The sequence below is a fragment of the Synchiropus splendidus genome, chromosome 3 (assembly GCF_027744825.2).
Source record: "Synchiropus splendidus isolate RoL2022-P1 chromosome 3, RoL_Sspl_1.0, whole genome shotgun sequence".
Lineage (NCBI taxonomy): Eukaryota > Metazoa > Chordata > Actinopteri > Syngnathiformes > Callionymidae > Synchiropus > Synchiropus splendidus.
In genome coordinates this window covers 25,622,507-25,650,439 of record NC_071336.1, presented here as the reverse complement: position 1 = coordinate 25,650,439, position 27,933 = coordinate 25,622,507, and the positions used below count along the sequence as shown (strand labels likewise).

Sequence of the window (27,933 nt, the reverse complement as noted above, 5' to 3'; positions counted from 1 at the left end):
GCAGGTTGGAGGCAAAGCAAGCGAGACAAGCGTGTTGATATAAGTGTGCTTCTGTTTAGCGAGCGGGATCTCACTCTCAGATAACACTTCATTCCAAAACAACAGAAACCCCGGATCCCTGGAGCTTTGGTGTGCCTTGCCTCAAAAATGTCGAACGGAGGCAGACGACAGACAACTCGTACCTTTGCGTTCTCTATACATGGACACAGGGCCCAGGCAGCGCTGGACTGAACGTGTGAGCAAGGGTTCTTCAACAAGGACCACACCAGACGAACCCCATCAAGCTGCTCAATGATTCTGGTGAAGGAGAACAAAAAATGACGCATTAATTCAAACCAGCTTTTTTTGTGTTGATGCTTCATAAAACAGGCCATTGTTTGCGTGGAAGTCGGCCCACCGAGACACAGAGAGGCTCTGCTCAGTGAAGGAAACGGCAGTGATATTTGGGCCAGAGGTGAGGCATGCACTTCACACTCAGGTTTATAAATAGAAAGTGAAACAAACTTACGCTTATGTTGGTGGCTTGTTTTTCACCAGAACCAAAAAGAGGACTTCATTCCAAATCAAACAGTGGCTGAGACAGGTCGCTCTATATTTCATAGGGTCTGAGTGAGGTTTACTTAAGCATAAGCTGTATTTCATGTTGTACACATAACTGTAGTCAAAACTGCAGTGGGGAATCGGGGGGGGGGGGGCTCAAAGCATTACACCACAGTGCAAGCGTTGTCTGGTATAAATAACATGTAACGTGTTCGCCATGTGTGCTTCCACCAACAAGGCCGACATTGAATGCTGTCATAATTACTTAAACACTCCCTAATCACAGTATCTCCGTGACTGGCAACAAGTGAACACTCATCAGGGACGTCCCCTGCACCATCTGTCTTCTGTTTGCACATAAATCAGTCTCCAAGGATCATAACATCGGATTCCAGTCTGCAGGGCCTCTTAAATCCGGACCAAAAACAGAAAGTGAAGCTTCAAGTCATCCACCAAAACAGCTCGGTCTTCTCATGAAGCAGGTATGAAACAGATTAGCAATAAAGTTGCAGCTGACAGTGATGGATGGGAGGAGACCACAAGCCCTGGAGGCATGAAACAACGAGTGTTCGCTCTTGTAACACAGCGAGGCAGAGGAACGTGTCGGTGCTTCGACATGACTTGCGTTCAGGCGCGCAGTAAAAAAGTTTGGCCACAGTTTAAGCGATAAACACATCTGTCCATGACAATTTTACTCACAGAAGATTCCCACACGAGCTGAAGCATCATCAATGGTGTGGTGGATAGAATCTAAAAATAACGTCAAGTTCATGTCTTAAAATAAACATCCAATTCTGTGCCTTCACTAGATGAAATTGTAATCTCTTGCTTTACATTGTCATTGGCTAAATGCAGTTTGGAATTACCTGGAAAATGTTTAAGACAAAGCAGGAAGTCATATTTTTTAGTAAAAAATGCTACAACTACAACTAATAATAATAATTATTATTATTACCATTATTATTAGTAGTAGTGGTGGTATTAATTTTGTAATAATGAATGAAAACAGGAAATACTGTTTGATGCATCCTTGCATTCCATGTTAGAGATGACGATTTATAGAAGTATTGTAATTTGACATATAACACACATGTTATAAACAGCCAATGAATGTTTGATAGGTTTGTTACCGATAGAAAGACTCAAGCACGGTCATATACACAGTCACGTCTTCATTAACGCTTGAACTCTTGATGGTTATTGAGGTGCGAGAACAGGGTTTTCAGAGCTGATAACTTCACACCACTAGAGCAACACTCAACACCCCAAGGTGAAAGTGATGTGCTCCATCAGAATTTAAATGCATGTGTGAAGCTGTGACTTTGGCCGCTGAGAATGGATGAAAAAGAACCACATAAGAGCCATTTTCAGACACATAAAACATCATTTTGTGCAAGTCAGCATCGATCCTGATCTATTCTGGTTGCACTCGAGAAAACAATACCTGCAGTAATTGTAAGTATTATAGCCAATTGTATGATTCTAAGGTGCATGATAAACACTCTGAAAATGTCCTTCATCTGAGACATGCAGACATATATTCCAAATTATATCTTAGACAGGGTTACAGTCAAAAATATAGATCCCAATGTTAAAAAGTCATCACACCTCACTCAGTTAAACATCAAACCACAAAACACAGCTATGGAAGAAGAGCGGAGTTCAAGCCAGTTAACTGCCATGGAAACTGCAGTGTGCATTGCATATGTGTCTAAAAGTATTTCACAGCAGAAGCTGAAATCAGACTCTCCTGTTTACAGCGGTGAGTGACGCCTCAATGGTTCCATGGTCGAACCAAATATACATACTGTGAGAAAACAAGAAGACCATCATGAACCAAGGTAAACACTGACATTACCACAATAACTGCCTTTTTATTCACATTCTCTACACATAACTTTTATGTGAACATAAACAAGTGCGTTATGGGTTCTTATACGGCATAAACTCAGACAAGCGAGTTGCATTTGCGTCAAACACAAGAATTGCATTGCACTTCGTTGCAGCCTTATAAAAGCAGCGAGGCACATATGGAAAGTGGGACAATGCGCTACAATGCACAGGGTGAGGTTAAAGGCATCGCAGAACAAAGGTTGTGGTTGGCTGTGTTTTCCTTCCAATGTGGTCTTGGACAGGGCAGGGCTTTCAGCATGTTTGCCTGACCCGCCTGAGCCCTGAGGTAACCGCAGAGCCCTCGTAAACCAGTGGGAAATGAACCAATAGCATATTTAAATCAGCAGGTACAATAAACAAGGCTTTTAACATCTGCCATGACTAGAACAATGACGGTTGCAAACACTTGTCCCTGTCAAGCTCAGAAAGACTCAATTAGAGTAGTTTAAATGTAGGTGATGGCTGTAATAAAACACCATTATTACACTTACACCATGTTATCCTTGTTTGTCGCACATGCTCCCACAGCCTTGGTTACGTTCACCAGCAGCGCCTGGGCAGGAAGACAGATACACATTGTAGGAGCGATGACCAAATTGAACACATTTAGCAACGCACCTGGTTTGTCTCAGTCAGCAGATTGATGAGGGGCTTGATGCCACTGCACTTGCGGATGGTGACTTTGTTCGCGGGAATCTCAGCAAACTCTCCCAAAGCGCCAACAACATTGACCAGCACTTCCTCAGGCTGGCGGGACAACAGGCCAACTAGCGTCTCAAGGGTGTTATACCTTTGGAACCTGGGAATGAGAGTGTGCCACACGAGAGCTTAAAGAATAAAAAAATCTAAAAGTGCTCTCTTTATATTCCAGCATTGATTTGAACTGATAATCTCCATGTCATTGGACACAGAGACTCATAACTATCAATGTAACCCCTTTGGAATAAGCAGTTTTCCCACGCCTGCACACACTTGTGACTTGTTTCTTAGTTTGCGCAACCAAAGTTTTGCTGTGGCTTGGAAGCGCTTCCTCTTTTTTTGCCTTCTTATGCCAAAGCGACAGCGTGGTAAACTATAGTAAACATTTAAAGGGATATGATGAGGTCAAAAAAAGGCCTCAACAAGCCTCTGATGTACGGTGAAACTTCTACAGCTCCTTTTTTTATTCGCAGTTATGGTCGCTGGCATCAAGGAACATAAGCTTTTGTTTATGGCCAAGGCCTTTTTGGTTTTGGTCAAAGTCCATAGATACGGTTCTATTCTCACAAAGCTTCTGTACGTGAAGGAAATCAGTGCACTACTTTCTGTTGTTCAAAAATATAAAGCAAAATACTCTACTACATTATCAATGATGAACGAAGAGTCAGGTCTGGTCTATTTAAGAAACACTGCCTCAGAAAAATGGATGCAGCCAGATGACTGCAGGGTGGATTGTGGCTTCGGTGTGACATTTTCTTCGCTAAAAAACCATTTGGTTTTATCCAGTTGATCGGTAGGAAAATCAATGATGGATGTCTTTTGAGGAAGAGCAAAGTGAGTCAAATTTAGATGTTCGGGAGGTATTGTGCGGTATCATTTGCAAGGCAATTATGGTCAGCTCATCTCTGGGCTGGAAGAGAGGTAAAATAAAGCAGTAGTCAAAACTGGAAGGAAAGCCTACAATCTTGACCCTGAGCATTTCTGCTCTGGCAAACACAGACCAAGGTTTGGCAGTCGCCCGGTTCCACTGCATCGTGATGCTCTCAGTAGTTAGTAAAGTTGTTCTTCAAACTTATTGGAGGGATTTTATGCCACACATTATATAGTCTGTGCATAAATGCATTTATAGGTTTTAAATGTGTGCAAGCTCAACTTCACTTTCCACTACATCACAGTGTTTTATAGTTCATGTTTGGTTTCTTCAGATCGTGTGGTGAGGATATGAAGATTGATTTTGTTTAGCAGTGATGCCCCAAGGGGGCTCCAGTTGGGCCGGAGCCAAGCTGGGAAAGCCCAGTTGCATGGAGGTCATAAAGGCAGGTGGGGGCCACAGACTACTGAGCCTCAAGTTGACTTGCTTTAAGGACATTGCATCGCAGTTGGATCAGCCAGTAGTGTGCTTTTAATCTTGAGTGTGACTCTAAGACCAAGACCAAGACCAAGACCAAGACCAAGACCAAGACCAAGACCAAGACCAAAACCAAGCTCTAGACCAAGACCAAGATCAAGATCAAGATCAAGACCAAGACCAAGACCAAGACCAAGACCAAGACCAAGACCAAGACCAAGACCAAGACCAAGACCAAGACCAAGACCAAAACCAAGCTCTAGACCAAGACCAAGATCAAGATCAAGATCAAGATCAAGATCAAGACCAAGATCTAGACAAATCATCCCCCTCATTCATGTTCAATCATTAATGTGGACATGAATGATTTAGGTTGAAGAAATTGTGTTGCTGTCACAAGTGGGAAATACCGCAAGACCTGAACAGCACCTCAATGTATCATGAAGCATTTCAGCGTAAATAAAATAAACCGATTACATGAAGCACTCGGTCAACACTCAAAACACTACAGTAAGTCATTAAATCATGTTTTTGTTCTATGCAACCACACAAAATCTTGAAGGGTTTTCTCTTTAAATTATGGCCTACACACTATCATTTTGTGCGCAATATTCAGCACGCAACAAAAATATATTTTACATGGAGATTGACTCATCCATTTCCCCGAACATTTTTCATGGCTTGTCTTTAATCCAAGACATTTGGGATCAACTGCCCGCTCATTACAGCGAGGGCAACTCATGGCCAAAATATATTTTAATTTCAGTTTCTGATACAAGCAAATGCACTTTAAAGCCTGACTTTTTCAGTGTAATGGTTTGGTCAGTTCAACGTTTTCGCCAGACATTAACATTAAATGAAATATTACAAACCGAGTTTAGACCAACAGATCCACTTACACTTTTATGTGATGATTCAAAGCAGTTGCTCTACTTTGTGGGGGATAACTGATCAAGAATAGAATGAAATGTTACATGTGCATGATGGGAAACTATTGCCTACAGTAACTCTTTAGCTGCCCTTGTTTTATGATGTTTACATATGGAATATATATGAATATATATGAAATTACAAACATAATGCAAATATGGCAAGTTAACACATTTTTATGGCATGCTACGATTAGGTCTTGCAATTTATAAAAGTACATTCTTAAATAAACATAACTGTCAAAGCCATGCAGTTGACAAATAAAAACAAACGTCAACCACGGTAATCATGACTTCAGCTTCAAATTGCTTTGTCCAAATTGTAGTCTAAATATCGCACTTCAGAAAAGATTTTAATTCAAAATGCCAGCAGAAGACTAAACGCCCAGAGAAGATCAACAAGCCAAAAAATCATATGGCAATTAAACAATTCATTCACAGGACTTGAATTACCATTGGCTACGACTGAGTTCCCACAATAGTTGCAGCATCCCTTGTGGTCTCCGTTCGACGCGTCAGTTGGAAGTGTTTCCATGAGAATCGTGCAGCACTCCATGTTTTACCAGCATTTCTTTTCTCTCATCGGTTCAGAAAAAATGAGTTATCAGATTCAGAACGGGTTCTGGCGCGACAGAGAGTATCGAAATGGGTCACGGTGGTTATTGCACATGTCACTTGCAGTTTAAGAAAATAAATACAGCTAAATCACTCTTTCAAGGAACAGCAGTGGAAACGTGCGAAGGTGCCAGGGCAATGTCGCGAGGCATTATTTATTTTAGAAGGAAAAATGACTGACTTAAAATTCAGCTGACACTTTAGCGCAAGTCAAAAGCTATTCCAGAAGTGTGACTGCTGAAGCAACCAAGCAAAATGTGACATAAATAAACCTCTGTCCAACATGACAAATGATGAAAGACTTCAGCAACGTGTGTCTGATGAAGAAAATCTCACATCTGATTCTTTCAATATGCCTAATTTTGGGTGCCCTAACTGGCAGTGACTAACCTATTATTGGATTCTGTAAATTCGACACTTTCTTTCATGTGGAAAGATTTTCGATCAGAATACATTATGTAAAGTCTTGAGCTAATGAAACATGTATTAAGACCGTTCAAACTAACATGGGACGACATGGTGCAAGTGGAAAAAGTGACATGACAAGCCGCGTGTCAAAGAAACACTTGTGATATTAGTGTGGGCTGCACATCCAAGGACCCCACAACATCATCCTTGTTAATCCATCATATAAAGTTATCTGTGTTTCACCTTCATTTTCATGATTAAAGCAAGAAGCAGGTGACAATTTGGAGGGTTGTATCAGCAATACACCACAATGTTCACATGTCTGGTGAGTGTAAAGAAGTAAGGTGACCATTATACTTCAGGCTCATCCTATACTTTCTTGCTTGTGTACTTTCATCCCTACGTCGTTCTTCAATTGATCTCATTTTTTTTTGTTTTTTTTTTACTTGTTTGCACCCGTTTTTTAAACAACACTGTTTTTTTTTTTTTTCAAAAGTAGCGTATACACTGAACTACATACTGAGCAAATTTTGAAGTGCGTGCGCAGTAAATTGCACATCACTGGGTAGCGTTGGGGAGACTGAACTACTGTACATGTATTTATGCATATGTATATTTGCTCTGCATCAAGTAACTTCAATGACTTTTTTTGGGTCACCTTTTATAGTTAAACTACTCTAGATACAAATTAGGGGCAGTTTAATGAAACTTTTTTTTGGATAAAATCAAAATAAGCACTGCCATTATTTGGGGAAATATGTCTCTCAAATCACATTCACAGAAGTTTCCAATGATATATATTTTATTACGCCTTCCACAATGAAGTAATGAACTGTACTCCTCAGTGTGCCTCCAGTGGTGGTTCTCCCAACTACAGTGGCCTCAAGAGGACAATATTTGTGTATACTGCTTTGCCAAAATAATGTAAATTTGCACCAAAGTTCACTGTGGCCACATTTGAGCATGACCATGTTAGTCATGGATGGCTCTACACACAACTTAGCAGTACAAGTTAATTTTTTGTTAGGAAACTAGATGATTCATAAACAATTTCCATTGCAAGTATCAAGAAAGGTGGTGAAGACATATAGATGGCTGTATTGTACATCTGTCATCTGTTATAAAATGACTATTTTGAAAATATTTTTACAATATTTCCATTTATAATGCTCTGGCTGTTCCTGCTTATAGGGTCTATGATCCAATGAATGACAGATACTAAGGTACCCCCATATGTCTGGAAAAAAAAAAGAAAGAAAAAGGGGAAAACTCCACTTTTGGTGTTATTACACTTACACTTGGAGACAGGGAGACAAAGAGTTTTGGATTCTTGCAAGGGTGTGTTTGTGTGTATTTGTCGATGTGTGAAGGAGTGACAGTCATAAAAGCAGACCCACAGCCCCCCGACTTACATGGCCATATTCTTGGCGCACATGGAACACTTCCAGATGGCTCCAGTGGCGGCGGCCAGGAGCTGCTTGTTGTCTGCTATGCTCAGCAGCGACACCAGAGCAGGAAGACCATTGTACATGCGCACAAGGTCGCGGATGTGCTTGTCTTCGGCATACTGTGAAGTAGTCAGGACAATTCATAACACAGTCTAGACCCACCAACAAAGGACGGCATGGTGGGTTACCTTGAAGATCGCAGTTGCGCAACTCATTTGCAGCTCTTTACAGTCACTGCTCAGGTTTTTGACAAGATCTTTTATCATGGCTTCAGTTTGAACAGCTGACCGATACTTCTCCTGTTGAAAGACAAGGCAGGGATTCAGAGGATCATTTATGGAGTATTGTAAATCAATTGATAAATGCATATATAAATATATATATATATATATATTAAGGTGCTTCCATTGGCACATGTTCAGATGAATGGCTGTCACCTCCAAGGCGCACTCCTGCAGGGTGCCCACTACAGGGATGAGCATGCTTGTTTCGTTGGACTTAAGAAGTCGTATAAGCAGAGGTATAGCGCCAGCCTTTCGGATCGCCTCCTTGTTTTTGCTCCCATGGCTGCAGCTCCAGAGGCCCAACGCCCCACAGCGAGCCACATCCAGATCCTTCTCATGCTTGGGGTTCGGCCGAGCAAAAGTCGGAACACAGTCCAGCAGTTTCACCTAAATACAGACATAGAAAGTAGAAAATAAATAAAAAAATGAAAATAGAGAGCAGACAAACCAAACCAGGGCCTCTTAAAAACCGCGAGGTGATAATGCATCCAGATGGAAGTATTAGGATCCTGGCTATGATTAAGGGTGTAATTAAAATTCTATTTGCAACGAGTCTGAGTGGATGAAAAGCCAGAGATGTTAGCCATGGAAAACTGTCAGGATCAATGTTGATGTTAGGCTTGAAAAGCATAGTGTGACGGTATATGGCCACCATTCAGAGCTCGAATCCCCAGATCCGGGCCAGTGAGACGGAGCAGGCAGAGCTATCGCATGCCGCCCAGTTCAAAGGTGGTCTTTTAGAATAGCGCGGAATTAATATGCTTCTGTTAGTGACTCTTACATGAGAACATCCGATACGGGGGCTGAAGAAAATATACAAAGAAAAGAGGCTTTAATCACAAGTTGCTGTGTCAATAAACATGAATGCAGCTCGGACGATGGAGAGGACATTTTATCTGCTTTGCATCACCACATGTTTTGAGATGCCAGGTGAACAGAGGCTGATAGACCACCTTTCAGGAGGAAATATCTCCAAATGAGTTACATGCATCCTGTCCTGAAATGAGTGCACACACAATTAAAGGATCACATCAAAGGTTTCCCAAAGTCCACATGAGTCAGACGTGGTGGAAACAGTCTAATAAGCGGTACAGCGCTACACATTTTAACAGAATCACATATGTCTGGTCATGCACCCACAAGTAAGCAATAGAAAGTAGTTGTGCTTCTCTATGGATTAGCATTCACAAGGAATTCTTTTTTTTTTTTTTTTTGCTTTGTAATGGTTATTTACCATTTTTTTAATTCCACCACACTGCCTGACGATTCTTCTCGCTCTTCTGAATGTAGCCACAATGGCGAGGGTCTCCGCGGCTAAAGCCTTAAGGTCTGCAACGCGGGAGTCCAGTGTCTTGACAATCCTCTGCAGACCTCCGAAGTCAACGATGGCCCAACGGATGTGCACATTGTTACTGATCTTCTTCAAGATTTTGAGAGATCCAATCTGCACACACACAAAAAAAAAAAAACAGTCATTTTGGGAAATTCTGTTTTTATAGAAATAAATGTCTTTAGTCTGTAAAAAAAAAAAAAAACACGATCCATAGCATCATCCTTATTTTTTATGGATGGCTAATTCTATTTTCAGTCAATTTAGGACTCCTATATCGGTCCCTCAGGGCAAAGAAAGAGTTGAGCCTAAAGGCAAAGCTCTTTATTTACCAATTGATCTATATTCCTACTCTGAACCATGGTCATGATTTTCTTTGGCCAGCGACTGAGAGAACAAGAGCATACAGTAGATACAAGCAGAAGAATACAGAAGAGGATTAGGGCCAGTGAAGAAAAAAAAAATGCCAGAATTCTTATTTTAAAATGAGAACGCTGCTTTTTTTTCTCAGACTTCTGACTTTAAAGTGAGTTTAATCTCAGATTTCTGACTTTAGTCTGACGATTCCTGCCCCAAAAATCATTGCTCAACGTCACAAAGTGAGAATTTTGAAATTAAAGTCAGAATTCTCACTTTAAAGTCAGAAATTCAGAATTCTTCCAATTATTTTTTTTCTTCAATTGGCCCGAATTCTTTTTCCATAGAAGAATGTTTTTTTGTCTGCAGGGTGGCTGAGCTAGAGAGAGGAGAGCAGTCATCATGGAGAGATTCAAAGTAGAAAGAGGCATTGTGCTCTCTTGTGAAGTATTCCAGGCATGTCCAACTGCTCCAGGAGGCACTGGGTAGACCCTACGTTGGAGCCTTGGTATTCACACAGAAGAACTAGTGGAGGTTTCTGGGTGAAAGAAAGTCTGAACCTTGTTGCTCCAGCTGTTGACACCGTGACCTGACCTCAGAAATATTTTTGCTCCTATAGCAAACCTGGCAATGAATACAGTAATCCATTCATTTCATATATTCTGTCATGAACTATGAGAAAGACCAAAGGTTTCTTCCTTCCTTTACAACTCAGAACCTCCATAGACAAGACACATGTCTGCAGTAGTCGGCGGGAGGTCAAAAAGTGACCATACATATTATTACATTCGGAAGAATAATTACTAGTCTGCTTTTTTGAAGCTCACATTTTAGCAGGCACATGTTTCTCAAACGAAGACATGCGGTCACATCTGTTGATGCCTACGGGCCACTCAAGGCCGCCTTTGGCACTGATACTCACCTTGCATTTGACTTCATTTGTGTCGAGTAGGTTCAGCATGATTTCAAGGCCACCTAAGTCCCAGATGGCCAGCTGGCACATGTCCTGCATCAAATTGAGGCCCATCATGGCACACAGAGTTAGGACGGTGGCCGTTTGATCACCTTCCTGAAATAATATGAGGAAGCATTAATGGCTGAAAGGGAAGAAGGGAAAGTTAAGTCACATTAACAGCCCATAAAACGGCAAATGGAAGTAATTCCTGCTTTAACGTGGCGTTCACGGATGGCACGTGAGCAGCGGGAACATGGGATCTATTCACCAGCCTAGAAAAGCAGTGGCTGAGCTTCGCTTCCTCCTGAGAAACAGTCAGCCCAAGGACATAGACCTCCCCCTTTGTGGTAGGTGACCTGACTCTTCCATTTCTTTTGAAAATACCACCAGCGCTGCTGTTGCTTTATAGGAACCACACAGCTTTTATATATACCAGTAAACAACAGCCTTATAAAGCAAACCATCATGCTTACAGTGAGATCAAGACAATATCTCTTTTGAAAGCCTGTAACAACTAAAACCAAAATGTCAACTGGATATATTTAGTCAAATAACATGGAAAATAACACATAACCAGAATCAGAATCAGAAAAACTTTATTCATCCCAAGGGAAATTCGTGTTCGTAACATGCTCTGTACACAACATATCACAATAAATTAAAAAAGAAATAATATTATAAAGTGCAAAAAAGCTATACTAAAGAGCTTAGAAACGATGTGCAAGAAAATGCAGTTCAAGAAGAAGAAAACTGCCACAGTTAAGACGGTCATCTGCACCCTGGAGAACAGGGATCAAACTCAAGGCCCAGGGACCAAGTCCAGCCTGCCGAGTCATTTTATGTGGTCCACAGTCATGAAACGCTACGGGGGAAGCATTGTCAATAGCAATAACAAATACACAGAAACTTCCAATTACAGAACAAAGGGGAAATGAGTGCGTCTGGCGAAGCAGGAAGTATATGTCCTTAATATATTGTCCAAGAATCCCAAGACTGACTTGTTCAACACATGGACACCGCTGAAGGTTTGGTCACTATCAATGATGGGCCTCATGAAATAGTGTCCTCATTTTCAGAGCTCAATAGGTTTAAAAATGATGTGGGGTTTTATTGAAGTGCTTGTTCAAATCCATATCAATCAATGGTTGATTCTGTTACGAATAGGGAACGGTACCTTTGACATTTGACCCAGTACGGTGCTGCTATCTAATTTTATCTAATCTAATATAACCGGTACCTGGGAATCGGTACTCAATGGTACCGATTCCCAGGTACTCAATGCCATTATTTTCAGTACTTTTGTGTGTGTTTATGTGGTAATATATGTTCATATCTTTAATAATTTAATCTCAGTCGGTTCAAATTGACATTAGACAATATACCATAACAACATCCAACAACTGTATTGTCACATATCACATATTTTCTGCTGTTTCACAAATTTAATGAACATAACTGTTTACTACAACTGCACAGTTGGTGACTGTATGGGTGGTGAGATGGTAGGAAGGGGTTCTGGACAATGCACTTTTATGCAAGAAAGACAATTTAATTTTTAAGCTAAAGACGCACAGTGTTGCTTGGTGTCGATGAGTCCACTCCATCGGTTTGACACTTTATACTTAATATACTTAAAAGTGAATGAATGCAGTTCTTACTACATATGTCTTGTATTACTTTATTATTCATTACCCACATCAATACATTTTTTCCATTTAAACAACACTTTTTTTCAGTTGCCACACACCATGCATGACATCATAAGATGTATTTTAAAAAGAGAAGCCAGTTGCCAACAGAAGCCAGCTCATGCTGTAGTTGAACTCCTGGCATCTCTTACAGCACTTCTCAATTCTACACAACTTTGATTTGTCTGTATGATAATTCTCCGGGCAAGTTGTTGCATTTGTTATTGCCTTTTTGGCAGCAGTTGAAGAGTGATTCTATCAAGCAAAACTGTCATATGGCACATTTAGGGTTACTGAAAGTTTATAGACAACATAGGCAATATCAACTGAAAATCAGAATGTCTCTAACAGCCATCCCAAAGAAAAAAAAAAAACCTAATCTGAGTCAGTGTTAAAGTGGACGGCTCATCAGTGCCCAAGTTTCAAGTGCTGTTTGATCATATCTTCCCTACAAAGTAGCTCTCCGACAAACATGTGCTCACCACATTATGACGATACTGGCCAAATGTAAACCATATACGCATTAACACTGTTGGATCTACTGCTCCCTTTGAGTGCTCCATTCTCACTCTTCAAAGGACTGCAGGCAAGGCTTGTACCTTATAAAAACAACATAAAAAAACTATGTTCAGGAGCGATAGCCGGGAGAACACATCATGTGTTTTCATTTTCATCAGCTTTGGTCTTGGAAGCGCTGCTCAACATTCTTTAAAACATTGACAACATCTGACAGTATTTTATTGTGCGGAGGATCTTTGAGCGGGCGCATGACGGACAGACGCGCGATATGGAAGACATTAAAAACAGTTTTATATCTGCGGTGGTGGGGATTGAATCATCTACTTCTTTGATGTTATTATCATAAATTATATCAAATGCGGAATAAAAGATTTCTTTCAGCCACTGAATAGACACCAAGTCAGATGACTTGCAACTGTTGACCAGTGAACTGACGTTTTGTGGACTATTGTGGTTGATGGACTGGCATAACATTACTAAATAAAAGCAACAAAAAACTAAATTCTCACAAGAGACTGAAATAATTTGGTATTATTACGAAACATTTGCATGAAAGAAATGAATGAGTAAAGAAAAGATTGGAAATAGGTTGTAAATGCTAAAACATTGGTCCCTCAAAGTTCAGTTCTTGGCTCTTTGTGCATGAACCTTGGAATCAGTATACATATCAGTACAGTATTTTGGGGAGCTATCCTCATCTTTTGTCTAGTAGCAACATGTGCTCATGGGTCTGACATCTCATGGCAACAGAAACTCAACCTAGATAACACAGGGTAGCCTCTTATTGGAGGTGGAGAGCGCTCCAGCTTCAAAACTCTTCTCTGGTGCTGCAATACTGCATTAGCCAAGTAGTGGAAAAAAGCGACGTCAACTGATTTCACATCTCTCATTTGAGAAAGAAAGAGATGGACTTTTGATCTCAGTCTTGCTTTAATGGTTTAGAGGTTTAATGCGGTTAAAGCTGCTCTTGCTGAGATTTTTAACTAATACAATATAACATAAAGTAGTACTGTATAGTGTAAAACAAAGGGGAGTGTAGTGCGTTGTTTATTTTTAGGAATTAAGTCACTTATATCAGTGTTTAATGGAAAAGTTCCACCCAAGTTTCACAAGTTAAAAGTTTGCAGGACGTCATTAATAGTCATGTTATTCATGTTGACATCGCCAACAATATATCTCCTTGATTCTGAGTGTTTTTGTAATTAACCTTGGGCATTGTAATTACATAGGTCTGAAATATGATAGAAGGTAGTTTTCTATAGTTCTTAAATTCAAAAGAAAAGATGAAAAGCTGCTGCTGTATAATGAGAGAGAATCTAAGGACGGATCAAAAGGACTACTGTTGGTTGTTCGTTGTCCGATCTATGACCTATCATGTAAACCCTCATATTACTTCTATTACAAGATCAAATGCATCAGGTATATCATTCCGAGTTGCAAGTTGAAAAAGTGTTGAGAAAGTGAAATGATGTGATACAAGTATTTTTGTAAGAACACAAACACATTATACCGCACAAGTAATTACACTCAATGCTTTTTTTTTTAAACAAAATGAAATTGTGCTGAAAGCATGATCTGTTGTTGGCTTTCTTTTTTGCTTGCCATTTTATTGAGGCCTGAATTGGCATTAATGCAAGTTATTAGCGGTGGATTTCAAAGGAGAGGAGAAGCACTACTGGCACTGGCCAACAGGGGGAGAAGCTTCACGAGTTCCCAGTTACAATGATGTTCTTGCAACAAATGGCCCAAAGAAATTCACATTTGAATTTCAGTATTAGACTCAACAGTAAAATAATAAATAATCCAACCATGACATGATTTAGAATGGACAATAAAACGGTGGTTTTGTGATTAAAGCTTCACTGGGCATATTGTCTAACTACGGTGCATAAAATCCACGTCCAAAATGAAGCCATACCACGGACGTGGAGCCAAAGTAACCATTTTCAGGGCAGAGACTTCAAGCCACATAGGCATGAAAAGAAACATATCGCAGCACCAAGCAAACAATCCAACACCAATAGAATAAAAAAACACTAAACACACCATCCGTGGGTCAATTTATGAATCTCTCTCAGGTACTGAACCACTGTCTGTGAAGGCAACGATGAGGGACAGAATCGCCTTCTAAAACAAAACAGATATTTAACTTGGCTCGCTGTAAAGTTTCAGCGTCTGATGGTAATGATATTATAAAATGACTACTGGACCAACACCATAAATAACAGAGCCGTGTGGTTTCCAGCCAGATAGAGAGTCGGAGCATGTTAGTTAGTGCAGCCTTGCATCACACTCAAAAGAGAAGACGCTTGTAAAGTGGCTCATCCCACACACTCTCTTCATTTTCCCAGAAACCTTTGCCCTGTGCGCTATAGAGTAAGTTCAACAAAATATCTGGAGTTGCTGATGAACATTAAATGTTACTTACAAAGTAAGAATTTAGAAGTATGTCTGGGTTTGATAAGGTGGATAAGTCGGCAGCACTGCTATCAGTAACTGACATCCATCTGTATCATTTTTATCTAAACTCCCTCGACAATTGAGGAGCTGCACTCTGACCATCATTAGTCGTATTCCAAAGCCCACTTTCTTCCAAGGGGAACCTCATTTCAACTGGATGTGTAATTAATGAATATGTTTTGGCAACCATGAACATTGGAAGCAATGGAAACTCAGGCTATATCCTCCTTGCGCAGCTCTTACAACACCACCCTCCATCATCTAGCGACCGTTCAGAACACACTGGAGGTTTTGTTCTCCAGGTGTGGCATCTTACTTACTTCACTGTAACTTGCGATCACAATATACTGAGCTTGTTGGATGAGTTTCACAATCACAACCCAGATTTGGAGGCACTAATCTCCCAGCTAGATTCTTCAGAACTTGGCACAAACTTGCAGAATTTAGGTCAAACTTGTACCAAACTGAACTAAAGTGAAAAGTGTCTTCTTCTTTTCCTTTCGGCTTCTCCCTTCAGGGGTCACCAGAGCGGATCGTCTTCCTCCATCTCCCCCTGTCCTCTGCTTCCTCTTCTCTCAAACCTACAAACCTCATGTCCTCCTTCACCACCTCCATCAATCTCCTCTTTGGCCTTTCTCTCCACCTTCTGCCTGGAAGTTCCAACCTCAACATCTTCCTACCAATGTACTCGCTACAACTAACTACTACTAACTGAACTTTTACTAACTAAAGTAAAAAGTGTCTCAGAACAAAATGCTTCATTCACTGCTGATGAAAAAGGCTGTAGACAGTCCAGAGAGTAGCAGCAACAGATTTCCTTCTAAGCGAAGTGCCTGATGCCTCCTCCTATATATCGTGTCAAAATGAGGCAGACCAGATAAAAAGATCATAAGATCCACTGTGTGAGGCGGGTAATCTCCAAAGTTGAGTGGTCAGAGGTATTCCCAGCCAGTCTGGGTCATTGCTGTTATGTCCTCTTTTCCTTTCCCTGCATGTTTTGACAGATTAATATTCCCCATATGCCCTGTCAGAACTATCACAGGCACGCTTCATTTATATGCCTCTGCGGTGTGGGCAAACACTGCTTACAGCTGCTGCTGTCTAACAGCTCTTTCCTTTCTGCCTTGGCTCACATTAACAACCCCGGCAGGCCCGTGTCAGAAACAAGGAATCCATGGGCCAAGCCAACCACTTCAAGAGGAATCTTCCAACAACGTGTCGCTTTGAATGTGACTTGGGGTGACGTACTAAAGACTGAACGCTGATGGTTCACTTATTCCTCACCTTTATTCAGGTGTATGATGTAGCCAATAACCTATTAACTTTTCCCCTTATTGTTTTTCATTCTTCCTAACTGGCACATCCGGTCACATGACCAGCTCCGGTTAAAACAACCAGAAACCAAACATGAATTTAGAAACAAATAACTGCAATAAATCAACTCTATCAAAAACTGAAAAAAATACAATCAACAAACAAACAAAATATGTTTTTTTTTTCTGTTTTTTTTCCGATTTCTTTGAATGAATGATTTGAAGGTGGCAGTAGTGATGCAAAACACACACACATTATTGTATGTCTATCTTAGTGGGGACAAACAACAACAACAAACAACTAACATTAACCATGAGTCTTAACCAGTCATATAATGACCCAGTTATTTTGATGTCTTCATCCTCAAATTGAGGCTTGGATTTGTGGGGTCCAGCAAAAGGGTCCCCACATTGTCATGAGGTCCTCACAAGGATAGTGTTTTGTCAAGAATTGGTCTCCACAAGTGTGGTTCAATCAGGTACACACACATACGCATTCACACACACACAATAGTTGCTGAGAGTAGAGTGTGTACAACAGCGAAGCCATACAAGTAAATGATACAACCTTCAAAAAATCCAAATCTAACTAAAAAAAAAAACATTCTCATTCAGTTTTCAAACGAACCAACACAACTGACTAAATACCTCCACCACTCAAAGGTTGGCAGAGGTGTAAATACAAAACTGGTATTCTAAGATAGGAGGGTCAGTCCAAGGTTTTCAACCCGAGTCACAGTAGTGAATGGGCTGAACCTTAACCACTCGACCACAAGTGATGCAAGGTTAGTAGAATTCCTCAGGTGTTGAGGCTCCAGTAATCGTCCCATTGTCAACAGAGTGAAAACACACACAGTCGCATAGATTTTTTTTTTTTTTTTAGTGAATCGATTTCAAGCAGGGTTTTCTAAACTTTTTCTGAACGGGGCACTCATACAAGTCACAGGCCGAACCCGTAAAAACTGTCCAGGATCCAGATGGAACTCCAGATTGCCACTAAGATGTAATAGGAATTGCTCCAGGGCTGCTGTGGCTACAGAAGTAGGTTACCACCGGCGCTATGACTGAGGTATGAATGGATAATGGTGACGGTAAAGTGCTTTGGGGGTCTTCAAAAGCAATATAAATCTGAGCCATTATCATTATTATCATTATTATTAATCATCTGTCCCTTGTCCCACCAACAAGATTCACTGACAATTTCATTGAAATATAGCCAGAACTGTAAAGGTTATTTTGCTAAGAAACAGGGCCACACACAGTTGGTTTTAAATAATGTCTGGGTTAATCTCAGTTGAAGCCTCAAAAGAATAAAGTGAGAGAATATTATGACCCTCCCTGCCCCCTGACATCTTTCTCTCAGGATGAGCATTCGGTTTTCAGATCTACTGTACAGCAATTCAAAGTTTCCTACACAGTATCTCGGTTGAATCTGACCACATCAGCCAGCAGCGTGTGGTTCAGCTCTTTGGGCCACTTCTGGCCAGTGTACGCAGCGTGCAGGAGCTTCTGCTTTGGAGATGCTCTGATCCAGTCATCCAGCCGTCACAATTGTCTAATCATCATCACAGAAATCCAAGTTCTGGACAAGAGTTTTGAAAGTAGATGTTCTGGTCATGTTGGCACAAATGATGAATCTGGCAAAGCAGACTAGAACTCGAAGTCATCGCCAAGAAAACTTGACTCGCCACATTGCGAGATCAGGAGTCAGCTTGAAGAGTATTAAAGTACTACGGTAAAAGTGGAGCTTAACTCAGTCTAAATAAATAAATGCTGAAGTCATGTATCCACTTCATATGCTTTGATTATAATTGTGACATCACCTTACAGTTGTTATTACAAATGACTCATTAGAAAATGTCCACTGACCTCAAGGTGTTTCACCAGTTTCTGGATCTGCCAGTACTCAGTGGGCAAGTCTGCGTTGTTCTGAGGACTGCGTTCTGGCTGTTCCTCTTCCTCTGTGCTCTCAGACGAACTTTCACTGAAATTGTCCTGCTGCGTGTTTCGTGCTGCGGTTTTCCTGAAACGAAACAAAAGAAAACAAAATCAGGGTTTAATCTCCGATTGTTGCCCTTCAAAGTGTCAAAGAATGGCAGATAAAATCATGACATGTTCTTTCCTTTGGTCAGAAGTGAACAATCTCGATCGGCACAATGAAAACCATCTCGGATAAGTTAAGTGTTTGAACTTCAGAATCCAAACAAGACGAGATGAATGGCTGGAAAAATTGTCATACGAAGACTGAAGTCGTCATCACGCATCGAATTGTTTTAAGCCGTCGATGTAAACAGTAATGCAGCTTGCAATTACGATGAAATTGTCTCGACTTTACCAAATTGAGACGCGAGTTACATACAAATACTACTTCCAGGAGAGCTCATTATTCGCTGACATGAGAAAACGTTTTCCAGAGAGGCCCGTGATAAACACTGAGCACGAGGTTGATGAAGTAGCCAGCGTTGTAGACGGTCCTGGCTGGCGTGCGCCCACCGCTCCAGCGGAGTAAAATGCCCCCAGAGTCTTTATTTGACCTACAGAAGACCAACTGAGCACATTATCACCAAACAGTGGTGGGAATTAAGAGAATCAATGGCGACGTCTGTGTGAATTGGCAGCCTCCAGAGACAGATGTGGAGCTGCAGCTGCCAGAAGCAGCAACACAAAAAGTTGACAATGTTGAGCAAAACATCTGATAGGGCCGCATGTTTCTATTAAAAACTATTCGTCCGTGTATTTAACCATCACATTAATGTGGGTGTCGTAAGACTGACGGCACTTACGCTTTGCTCTTGGCTCCGGTTGTGGGCTCCATCTTTGCGCCGGGACCTACACTGGGTTTCTTGTGCCCTGTTGTGCTATAATGATACAAAACAAGAGTCATTATGCCCTCCTCCATTTTGAAAATGCTTATTTTTCAAACATGATCATTGTCTAACAGCTTGAGACAAGAGTTGTGCCGGCGTTCGGAGACTTTCATCCGGAGCCAGTCTCTCTCACAAATGGGCACAGTTATCACAACGTACAGCTGCAACCGCTCAGCCCACGCTAGATCTATTTATCAATCAAAGACCATATGCAATAGATTTTTTTGGGGGGGGGGGGAGAATTTTCCTAAGATTTCTGTCTGTAATTGAGCAGAAACGGTTTCCACACTCGCCAATGCATTTATTGGCTTCCATCACTGTGTAATCAGGAATATTTGCAGTTGCACAAAGATTCATAAACCATATTCCTAACCATCTCTCGCTGGCAGGCGCGCACTGAACACATGTGGCGAGGGCGTGTGAGGTTCAGCATCACTGTCATCTGAAGCTCATGTCTCAGACATAAAGGATTTTGGCTGTGCGCAGCCCGCCGCGGCTTTATGATATTTCAGGAGGGGAAATATCACATACCCATTTGCTGAGCTCCCATCATTTAGCCTGTGCTTGTTTACAGTGTTGCGGCCATGTTTCTTTTCATTCTGGCTATGGGGCACTGAAGCAAGAACTTTTTGTTTTAAATCCTGTTGGTAAGAAAAGGGTAAGAATTAAGTGAGGGAAAAGCACTTTTCAACTCACATTTGAACGACTCATACAACACTTAAAAGTGTTGAACACGTGCTGGGACACGTGTTACTTTATAGGTAAGTTCAACTGTAGCGGCTTCGCTGCAAATATAAACAAGAGCAGGAGCATATTTTATATTGGCAATATTAAGAGGCGTCAAACAGTGATTACTCTCAAGTGGTCTTTTCCGTCCAATGTTGATGGACAGGAGATCGAAGGTCCCCCCCAATGGTTTCAGCAACATGTAAATCATGACACAGTATAACAGCCTTGAATGAATGAATCTTTTTTTTTTTTTTTTTTTTTTTTTTGTGACAATTTTTTTACATGTTCAAGTCAAAACTATTTTGGATGACTCATTCATATAAGTATGAAGGCCCTTTCTGTGCAAATTACAGACCATAATAACTTGTACAAGTAACATCCGACTTACGACCGGGATAAGTTCCGACCAACCGGTCGTAACTCAGATTGGACGAAAGTCGAATGCCATTCAAAATAGGTACTACTGCAGTGGTAGATCGCTGTGTGTAACAGTGAGATGCTGGGATACTGTGCCGCCATAACTGTTGATGCTGGGCTGCTACGTGCTGCGGTGCCAGACATTTAAAAAATAAATAAAATAAAATAAGCACCTGCTGGCTGTGGTCATAAGTACGGGTGGACGTAAGTCGTGCAGGTCGTAAGTCGGATGTTACTTGTATTCAGGAAATCAGACAGTGTTGTTTGGGAGCTCCGCCACTGTTGCACCAAACAGTCTCCTTTTTTCGGGGTTAATTTTATCATAAAACTTCTCTGTGTCTGGTGTCAAAATACAAAAAAATTAACTCATTCACCATCAACTTGTGTTCCTTCATGAACATTCATCTCCTCTCAACAAATTCCCTCAATCTGCATTTTAAATTTTCAGATGAATTGTTGACATTGATGATTTCTACTTTCATCTAGTATAGACTACTGGTACTGCTTAAACTTACTTCTTGGGTAGGTTTTGGCCCTCAGGCCATGAGTTTGATACATGAGCCCAAGTCTGTGGTGATTTCCAGGACACCTTGATCCTCAGTAGACTGAACAACTTTACTGGCTTATGGTAACTAGTGATTGGCTTATGAGGCTTCATGAAACAGTGTCCTCATTTTCAGAGCCCATTAGATGGCACTCTCTGCTCTAACATCATTGGATTTGAATAACCATTTCAATGAAACCTCACATCATTTTAAAACTGAGAGTGCCACCTATTGTGCTCAGAAAATGAGGACACTGTTTCATGAAGCATCATAAACACATCACTGATGGAAATGTCAATGAATTGGTTACCACAGAGCCAACAATACTACATACTCCTAAATTCATACTAACCTCCAAAATCCACATTCTAGATAGTAAAATGAGTCAAGGCACTTTCTCAAACTGACTTAAAAAAAAAAAACCCTGCAACTCACCTTTGCACCTGCCATCATATTTGCACGTAACATGAAGGGAACGACATTGTCAGGGGGGTGGAACTTAAAGGAAGTTCAATAGGGTGTGCAACGACTGTCTTTTCCAAAGTGTTTTTCATTACACCAAAAGTGAGTCATTGGAAACAGAAGTAAATTGACCCAACCACAGACCCACGGGCCGGTTTTATTAGGTGAACCAATCTTCTTTAATTCTAATGAATGTGTAATGGACAAAGTCCATGTGCTAACACAGAAGCAAACACTCCAAATCCTTTGACACGCCACTGGGGAAAAGAAAAATCATTCCACTGCAATGTTTTTACATTTGACATTGGAGGTCAGACATTTAGGTGGTATTTTTCCAAACGCATCTTTAAAAGCTAGTCTCAAATGTGAGCCTGTAATCTTCAAGTCAGCAGTGCAGGAGATATGACCATGACCCATGTATCTGTGGGAAGATTCTTGTCTGTGAACAGCGAAGACACTTTGAATACTTGATGTAGACGTGCCGTATACAGTATGAGGCTTGTTTTATGTTTCCGTTTTAGATTTCTTCACTCTACTACTACAATTACTACTGTTGTTTATTTATGCTTCAACACGCCAAGTCAAATCTCCAAAAACCTGATTCAGAACTCACCATTAAGTCTTTACCCTGATGCTGAAGAACTGGAAAATAGAAGTAGAATCAAAGTCTTCTTTGTATTCTCATCTTCATTCACTGCTCGACTGCGGAGGATTTATTTATATCCTTTTGGTTGGGGCAGCAGGTGATTCCTCCATTCAGCAGAGCAGGTAGGCTTTTGCTTTTTGGCCACCTCCCACTTTTAATACCTTTGACAAACAATAAGTAAAGTGGTGACAACATGAATCAAAGACACAGACAAAAATATGAGCAAACAAAGGCATGCAGAGCAAAATAAAAGCCAGCGGACAAGATACGGTGCTGCCAATAAGCAAAGGGCAGTGAGGCGAAGACGCCATTGAGCTCCAACACAGAATGAGTATTGCAGGTGAGTATTGTATTTTACTGTGGGGATTGTTTGAGATTTATTTAAGTTGTACATTAGTTAGTACACAGCAACTTACGCTCCCCTTGATGTGCAAAGAAAAAAGATGGCAGTCATTTTTGCCCCCACTGACTTAGTGCGCCTTTTACAGCGGCTGTCCATCATTTTTGGGTCAGTTCTGGCTTGACACATCACTTTTCACACTGAACTCATAAAACATAAAAGCGAGGATATATCTTTTTTTTTTTTTTTTACATGCGTGAGCCAGATAGTTTATGATCCATCGGCAGTGTATGGAACTAATCCTGACGACAGCTACATATGATCACAGAAGAGAACAGCGTAAGTGAGAGTAATGTACTGTATTTAGTAAAAGGCAGCGTAATATCAAAGGACGACTGACTGAAAAACGTTCATAGACGTTGTTGTTGGCACTGTAGAGCACCTCTGCTCCAATCAAAGCACTTTTGAGTTCTTATTAATAATTATTAATAAGACACCTTACAGAAAAAGTCAGGGAGAAATATGAGCATTGTTATTGTCATGACTAGTTTTACATCTGCAATTTCTGTTACTTTCATTATTGCTAATAAAGAGCAAACTCCTGAGTGGAAACGCTGTGACACTTTCCATCTTGTTTTGGCAAAGGAGCTACAAACCAAAAATAGGCCTTTTAGAAATCACCTTTTTTTTTCTCAAAGAGATGGTACAAATTGTCTTTCCACACATGAGAAGATAATAAGAGCCGAGCTGTCTGAAGAACTGATGAGCTTGTGATGGTGATGCCACATTTTCCGACAAAGATTACTTCAAGTGAGAGGGGGAAAAAAAAATGAGCGTGTTCTTAAATGATTAACAGATTTATGTGAGCAGCTGGAATCTATTAAAGAGGCGATTTGTTATAACGTCAAATAACCAAAGCAGGAAATCGCACTACCGAATAAATCACACGTATTTTTGATGCCTGGCATCGAGTGTGTGTGCAGCAAGTGTTTGGCGTGTGCTAACAGGGGAAGCGAGGGACGGCGGGGGGGTTTGGATGTTGGATCAAAAATGTTTCAGCACAGTGACAACCAGACACTAGCTCACTAGCGTGGAATAGAACAGACACTGATTACACAATCCCGCGCCTGTTTACACGTGTGAGTCACACAGCGTCATTGATCAAATCAGAGGTTTACAGAGAAGGAGCTTGTTCGCAGGACAAAGACGCACTTCACCGCTCCCACGCGGGTTTAAATCAAGTTTGAGGGGATTCATGTATGGATGGTAAACGTTTGGATCCCACTGTACCTGGGCGTGCTGAGATTTTATTTTTTTTTTCCACAAACACAAAAGAGTTTCATCTATTTTTTTTTCTCCCCAACACAATTATAATGCAACCCACATGTCAGCTGTAACACAAGTCTGCAAGTATCTCCAGGCAAGGCTCCGAGGGGAAGTGTAAAACCATGTTAAACACTTAAGTGGGTTAAAAACATGGCTGCGATTTGAGGTTTCATTTGCATCAATTGAGTTTTTGACTTTTTTTTTTTACCTTGACTGAACCATTTCCAGGTGAAGAAACAGAGAGAAAGCTGCTGAAGCAAAATCCATACTTCAGAATGATTGCAGACACATTCAGAGTGAGTTATTTGTGATGCAGGAGGTTCTTCAGCGCCATTCCAGGTCTGACTTCAGAGGAAATGTGAGCAGACTGAGTATTAAACAATTGGTTAATAAGAAAAACAAGTCTTCTCTGTTAAACTTAATAAAGGCTGTTCACCATACAAGGAGGAAGAAAGTAGGTGAAAATGTTGAAGGGGCACATTTTTGCATGGTGAAGCAGTAGGTCATCACCCTGCTTTGCCAATTCCTGCATTGACATAACAGACGCAGCTCACCGCCAGCACTAACCCCCCTTCAGTTACAACCGCCAAGTCACGGCGAGCGTACGCCTGGTGCGCTTCAACCATTAGAAAACGTCCACATGACAATTACAATACGTCTGAAAGGGGTTTTTTTCTGCGTTGAAGTTGCCTTTCATGTTTGGCTAAACGTCAATACGAAACAGAGCCCTTTAATGTATGTCATATAAAGTTGACTCCCAAAGCTTATGAACTTGCTTAAGTGTAATAAAATATTTGGAATTATAATTGGGCCTCACGTTGCAAACAAATATTTAGATACCGCTTCAAATATATTAAAGTAATTTCAGCAGCAACTGATATGAAAGGTAAAACCAGTCTTGGCCACTACAACAGCCAGCGTTCACGTTCAGCTCTGTTTCTATAAGCTGAACTTCTGCTACAGCTGTCAATGCCTCAGCCTTTCTAGATGTAATAGGACTGACTGTACAGTATCCCTTCAATAGTTCTGTTATAATGAGAATTAAACGCAAATATGATTCATCAAAAGTCAGAAGCTTGAAACTAATGATGAGTTTCAAAACACCTTGCTCAAATGCAGTGACAGTGAATAAAACATTGACTCATTCATCCTGAAGAAGAAGCTTGTTGCGCTGATATTCAGCAGCCACTTGAAATGAAACATTTGTGTGTTTTAGGAGAGTGACTACTGCACATGTTGATTCATTTCCTCATTATAGCTTGTTTATTGACTCGCCTGATGGAGTTCCTCGACCCCCAAGAAAACACTAAATGCGTCCGCTCTCAGATGTGCAGCGCTCATTACGACTGAGGCTATTGTTTAACAGGGACTATTGAGGCCTTTTATCCATAGCTTCTTTTCTTCCACGTAATAATATTTACAGGATGCCGAAGCCAATCCAAGCTGTATTTGGCAAGTACTTTCCACTACATCAATGAGCTGCCCTTATCTTACCACCATCCACCACGTTTTTTTCATCATAAACACACTAGAGTGCAATACAGTAAAGCCCATTCATTAGATAGTTATTAAGACTTTTTTTTTTCTTTTCAGGGAACACGTGGAACATGTATTTATCTGACCAGACGTCCGCAGTTCTGTGAGAATGTTGGGATAGAACATTGCAGTCAGCTCAAAACATGGCATTATTTTATGGCTGATTCTACACCGGGTGATACACTACAGAGCACATGGAATATAAGTGCAACAACACCATCATCACAAGAGCATATCAGATGGAAAGCTCATGCGGAGATGTTTGGGCACAGAGTTGGGGAGTTCAGCCTGAGTTCTTTTGAGAGGAGAGACTGTGGGAATGTTGGCAAAGGATGTTTGAGATGGAGTAGAGAGGTAAAAAGAAAAGGAGAACAACCAAGCAGGTTGGTGGACGTGATAAATAGGAACATGAGGAGGATGCACTGTACAAGATAAGCTGAGGTGGAGGAGGCTGACTGGGTCTGGCAACATTTGATGCCAAGTTATGCACGAGGGTCTACTTTATAATCTTATAAAACTTGGCCAGTCTGACTTATACTTTAACTGAACATTGATAAACTAGTAGCACCACTGAATATTGAATGGCTGTTCGTGGATTTTTGTCCCACAAACAAATGTAGAGACAGATATTTATTATCACCACATGTATTGCCTCTAGTCATTAGTTATATTTCCCAACTCTGTATTGCTTTGAGAAAACTTGAAAAACGACATGATGAATGTGATTCAGACTCCCCTCTTTTCATCATATTATGCTTCTTTAATAAATAGACCTGCCTCCATGAATGAAACAGTTTTCCGTAAATTCAATTCTGAAATTTAAAAAACAGCGAGCTCACACAAACAGCGGAGAACATTACAAAAGATCATTCACCGATACCCGATGAGTGGAGCGGCAGGGGTTCACTGGTAGCATTGAAAACGTTCATGCTGAAAATGGATTTTTAAAGCTTTGCAACTGAATGTATATTTATGGTGTTTTTCTTTCATGCACCACACGACAAACCAGCTAAAACAACACAAAAACTATTACTGATAAATGTCGAAGTGTAGTGGAGCCTGGCAGATTAAATGACATACATGCTGCTTGCGGTGGCACAGCATGTTCTTTTATGCCTTGAAAATTCTGTGTTACTGTTAATGGCACCAGCTTTTCTTGCAACCAAAATGTAACATGGAGATAATACAAACCTGATGTGTATCACACTGACTCAAGAACCACTCTTACTCCTTAAACATGTGTGTCAACACTAGAACACTAGCAGTCATTACAAGAAATTAAAACAACAACTATGACTTTAATTTGTCTGTACCAATCTTCATTTCTTATGCAAAGGACAAAGCGTGTAAAATGAACACAGGAAGGCTCATTGAAGTAAATAATAATGAAGTATGGTGAACAAATTATGCCACTTATTCACGTGGAAATCTCGACACAGTATGTGCATTCCACTTTTTTTATTCTTAATTTTAGGAGATTTACATAATTTACTCATTAAAGACAAGTCTGTGTATTTATATGGAGCGACTTCTGCGCACCCATCCACCAATAATAACAAGTATCATGAACATCCGAACACTTGACTCACGTCACTGTTCAACGCGTCTGTGATGCTAACTCTGCTTTTAAACTCTCGTCCTAAACCACGCCGTTCCGCACAACTAACCTCTATCTAACTATCAAATCTCAGGTAAAAAATATCGCCTGAAACAGACCTATAGTTGTTTATAACGGAACATGTGGCGTGAAAAGGCAAACTTACCGAGGTTTTCCTAACTACGAGCCGACACGTTAGCTTTCGGGGGTGTCCATGGTAACGGCTCGAGCGCGGCCGGGTTGCTAAGTTACAGTCAAACACGACGGAATCTGCAATGAGTCAAAAAGGCTACTAGCAAACTCAAAACATTGGCAGGCTTGAGTTTAACAAGCGTTAAAAACCAGCAGTTCTGTGTCGCAAGAGGATGTAAACTCATAAGTCTAAACCATCATTAGGTTTTGCAGTAAGAAAACTGGTCAAAGGGAAATGTTCTTTATTCATACCCGTTACAACTACTGCGTATCCATGTATTTCAGAGTTCACTTCCACTCTGGCCACTGGTCTGGCACCGTGTGGGAGACAAACATTTGCCAGTTTATTTCACCAGCGTCTATGTTTAGAGAGGTTCACGCAGTTCAGATTCACTCTGTGAGATGTGTCTACAATCACTCCTCTGAAGAGTGTGCTGTGAATTCCCATGCATTTCCCTGCAGTGTTGTGAATGTCAGGATCCATTAGGAA

The 27,933-nt window shown here is 40.8% G+C and overlaps 1 protein-coding gene and 1 long non-coding RNA gene across 4 annotated transcripts in view; one reads left to right on the top strand and one right to left on the bottom strand.

Moving 5' to 3' along the window:
- Window positions 1–27,468, bottom strand: part of odad2 (outer dynein arm docking complex subunit 2) — a 45,167-nt gene extending 17,699 nt beyond the window's left edge. For 2 of the 3 annotated variants that reach the window (XR_008414086.1, XM_053858350.1), the window contains exons 1-13: window positions 27,418–27,468; window positions 22,420–22,613; window positions 20,185–20,294; window positions 19,570–19,644; window positions 18,656–18,809; window positions 10,774–10,920; window positions 9,399–9,608; window positions 8,318–8,551; window positions 8,069–8,179; window positions 7,845–7,999; window positions 3,052–3,232; window positions 2,925–2,986; window positions 183–297 (exon numbers count right to left, since the gene is read on the bottom strand). Coding sequence is in view for 2 of the 3 variants with exons in the window: in XM_053858350.1 (XP_053714325.1) it covers window positions 183–297; window positions 2,925–2,986; window positions 3,052–3,232; window positions 7,845–7,999; window positions 8,069–8,179; window positions 8,318–8,551; window positions 9,399–9,608; window positions 10,774–10,920; window positions 18,656–18,809; window positions 19,570–19,644; window positions 20,185–20,294; window positions 22,420–22,422 (1,557 nt within the window). In the remaining variant the exon portion in view is untranslated. The remainder of the gene's footprint in view (window positions 1–182; window positions 298–2,924; window positions 2,987–3,051; window positions 3,233–7,844; window positions 8,000–8,068; window positions 8,180–8,317; window positions 8,552–9,398; window positions 9,609–10,773; window positions 10,921–18,655; window positions 18,810–19,569; window positions 19,645–20,184; window positions 20,295–22,419; window positions 22,614–27,417) is intronic. The other variant, XM_053858352.1, reaches the window with a different exon arrangement.
- Window positions 22,735–26,657, top strand: LOC128755223 (uncharacterized). Its single transcript, XR_008414087.1, has 3 exons — window positions 22,735–22,792; window positions 24,347–24,414; window positions 25,712–26,657. It is a non-coding gene; the product is annotated as an uncharacterized LOC128755223 (long non-coding RNA).
- Window positions 27,469–27,933: the final 465 nt, after the last annotated feature.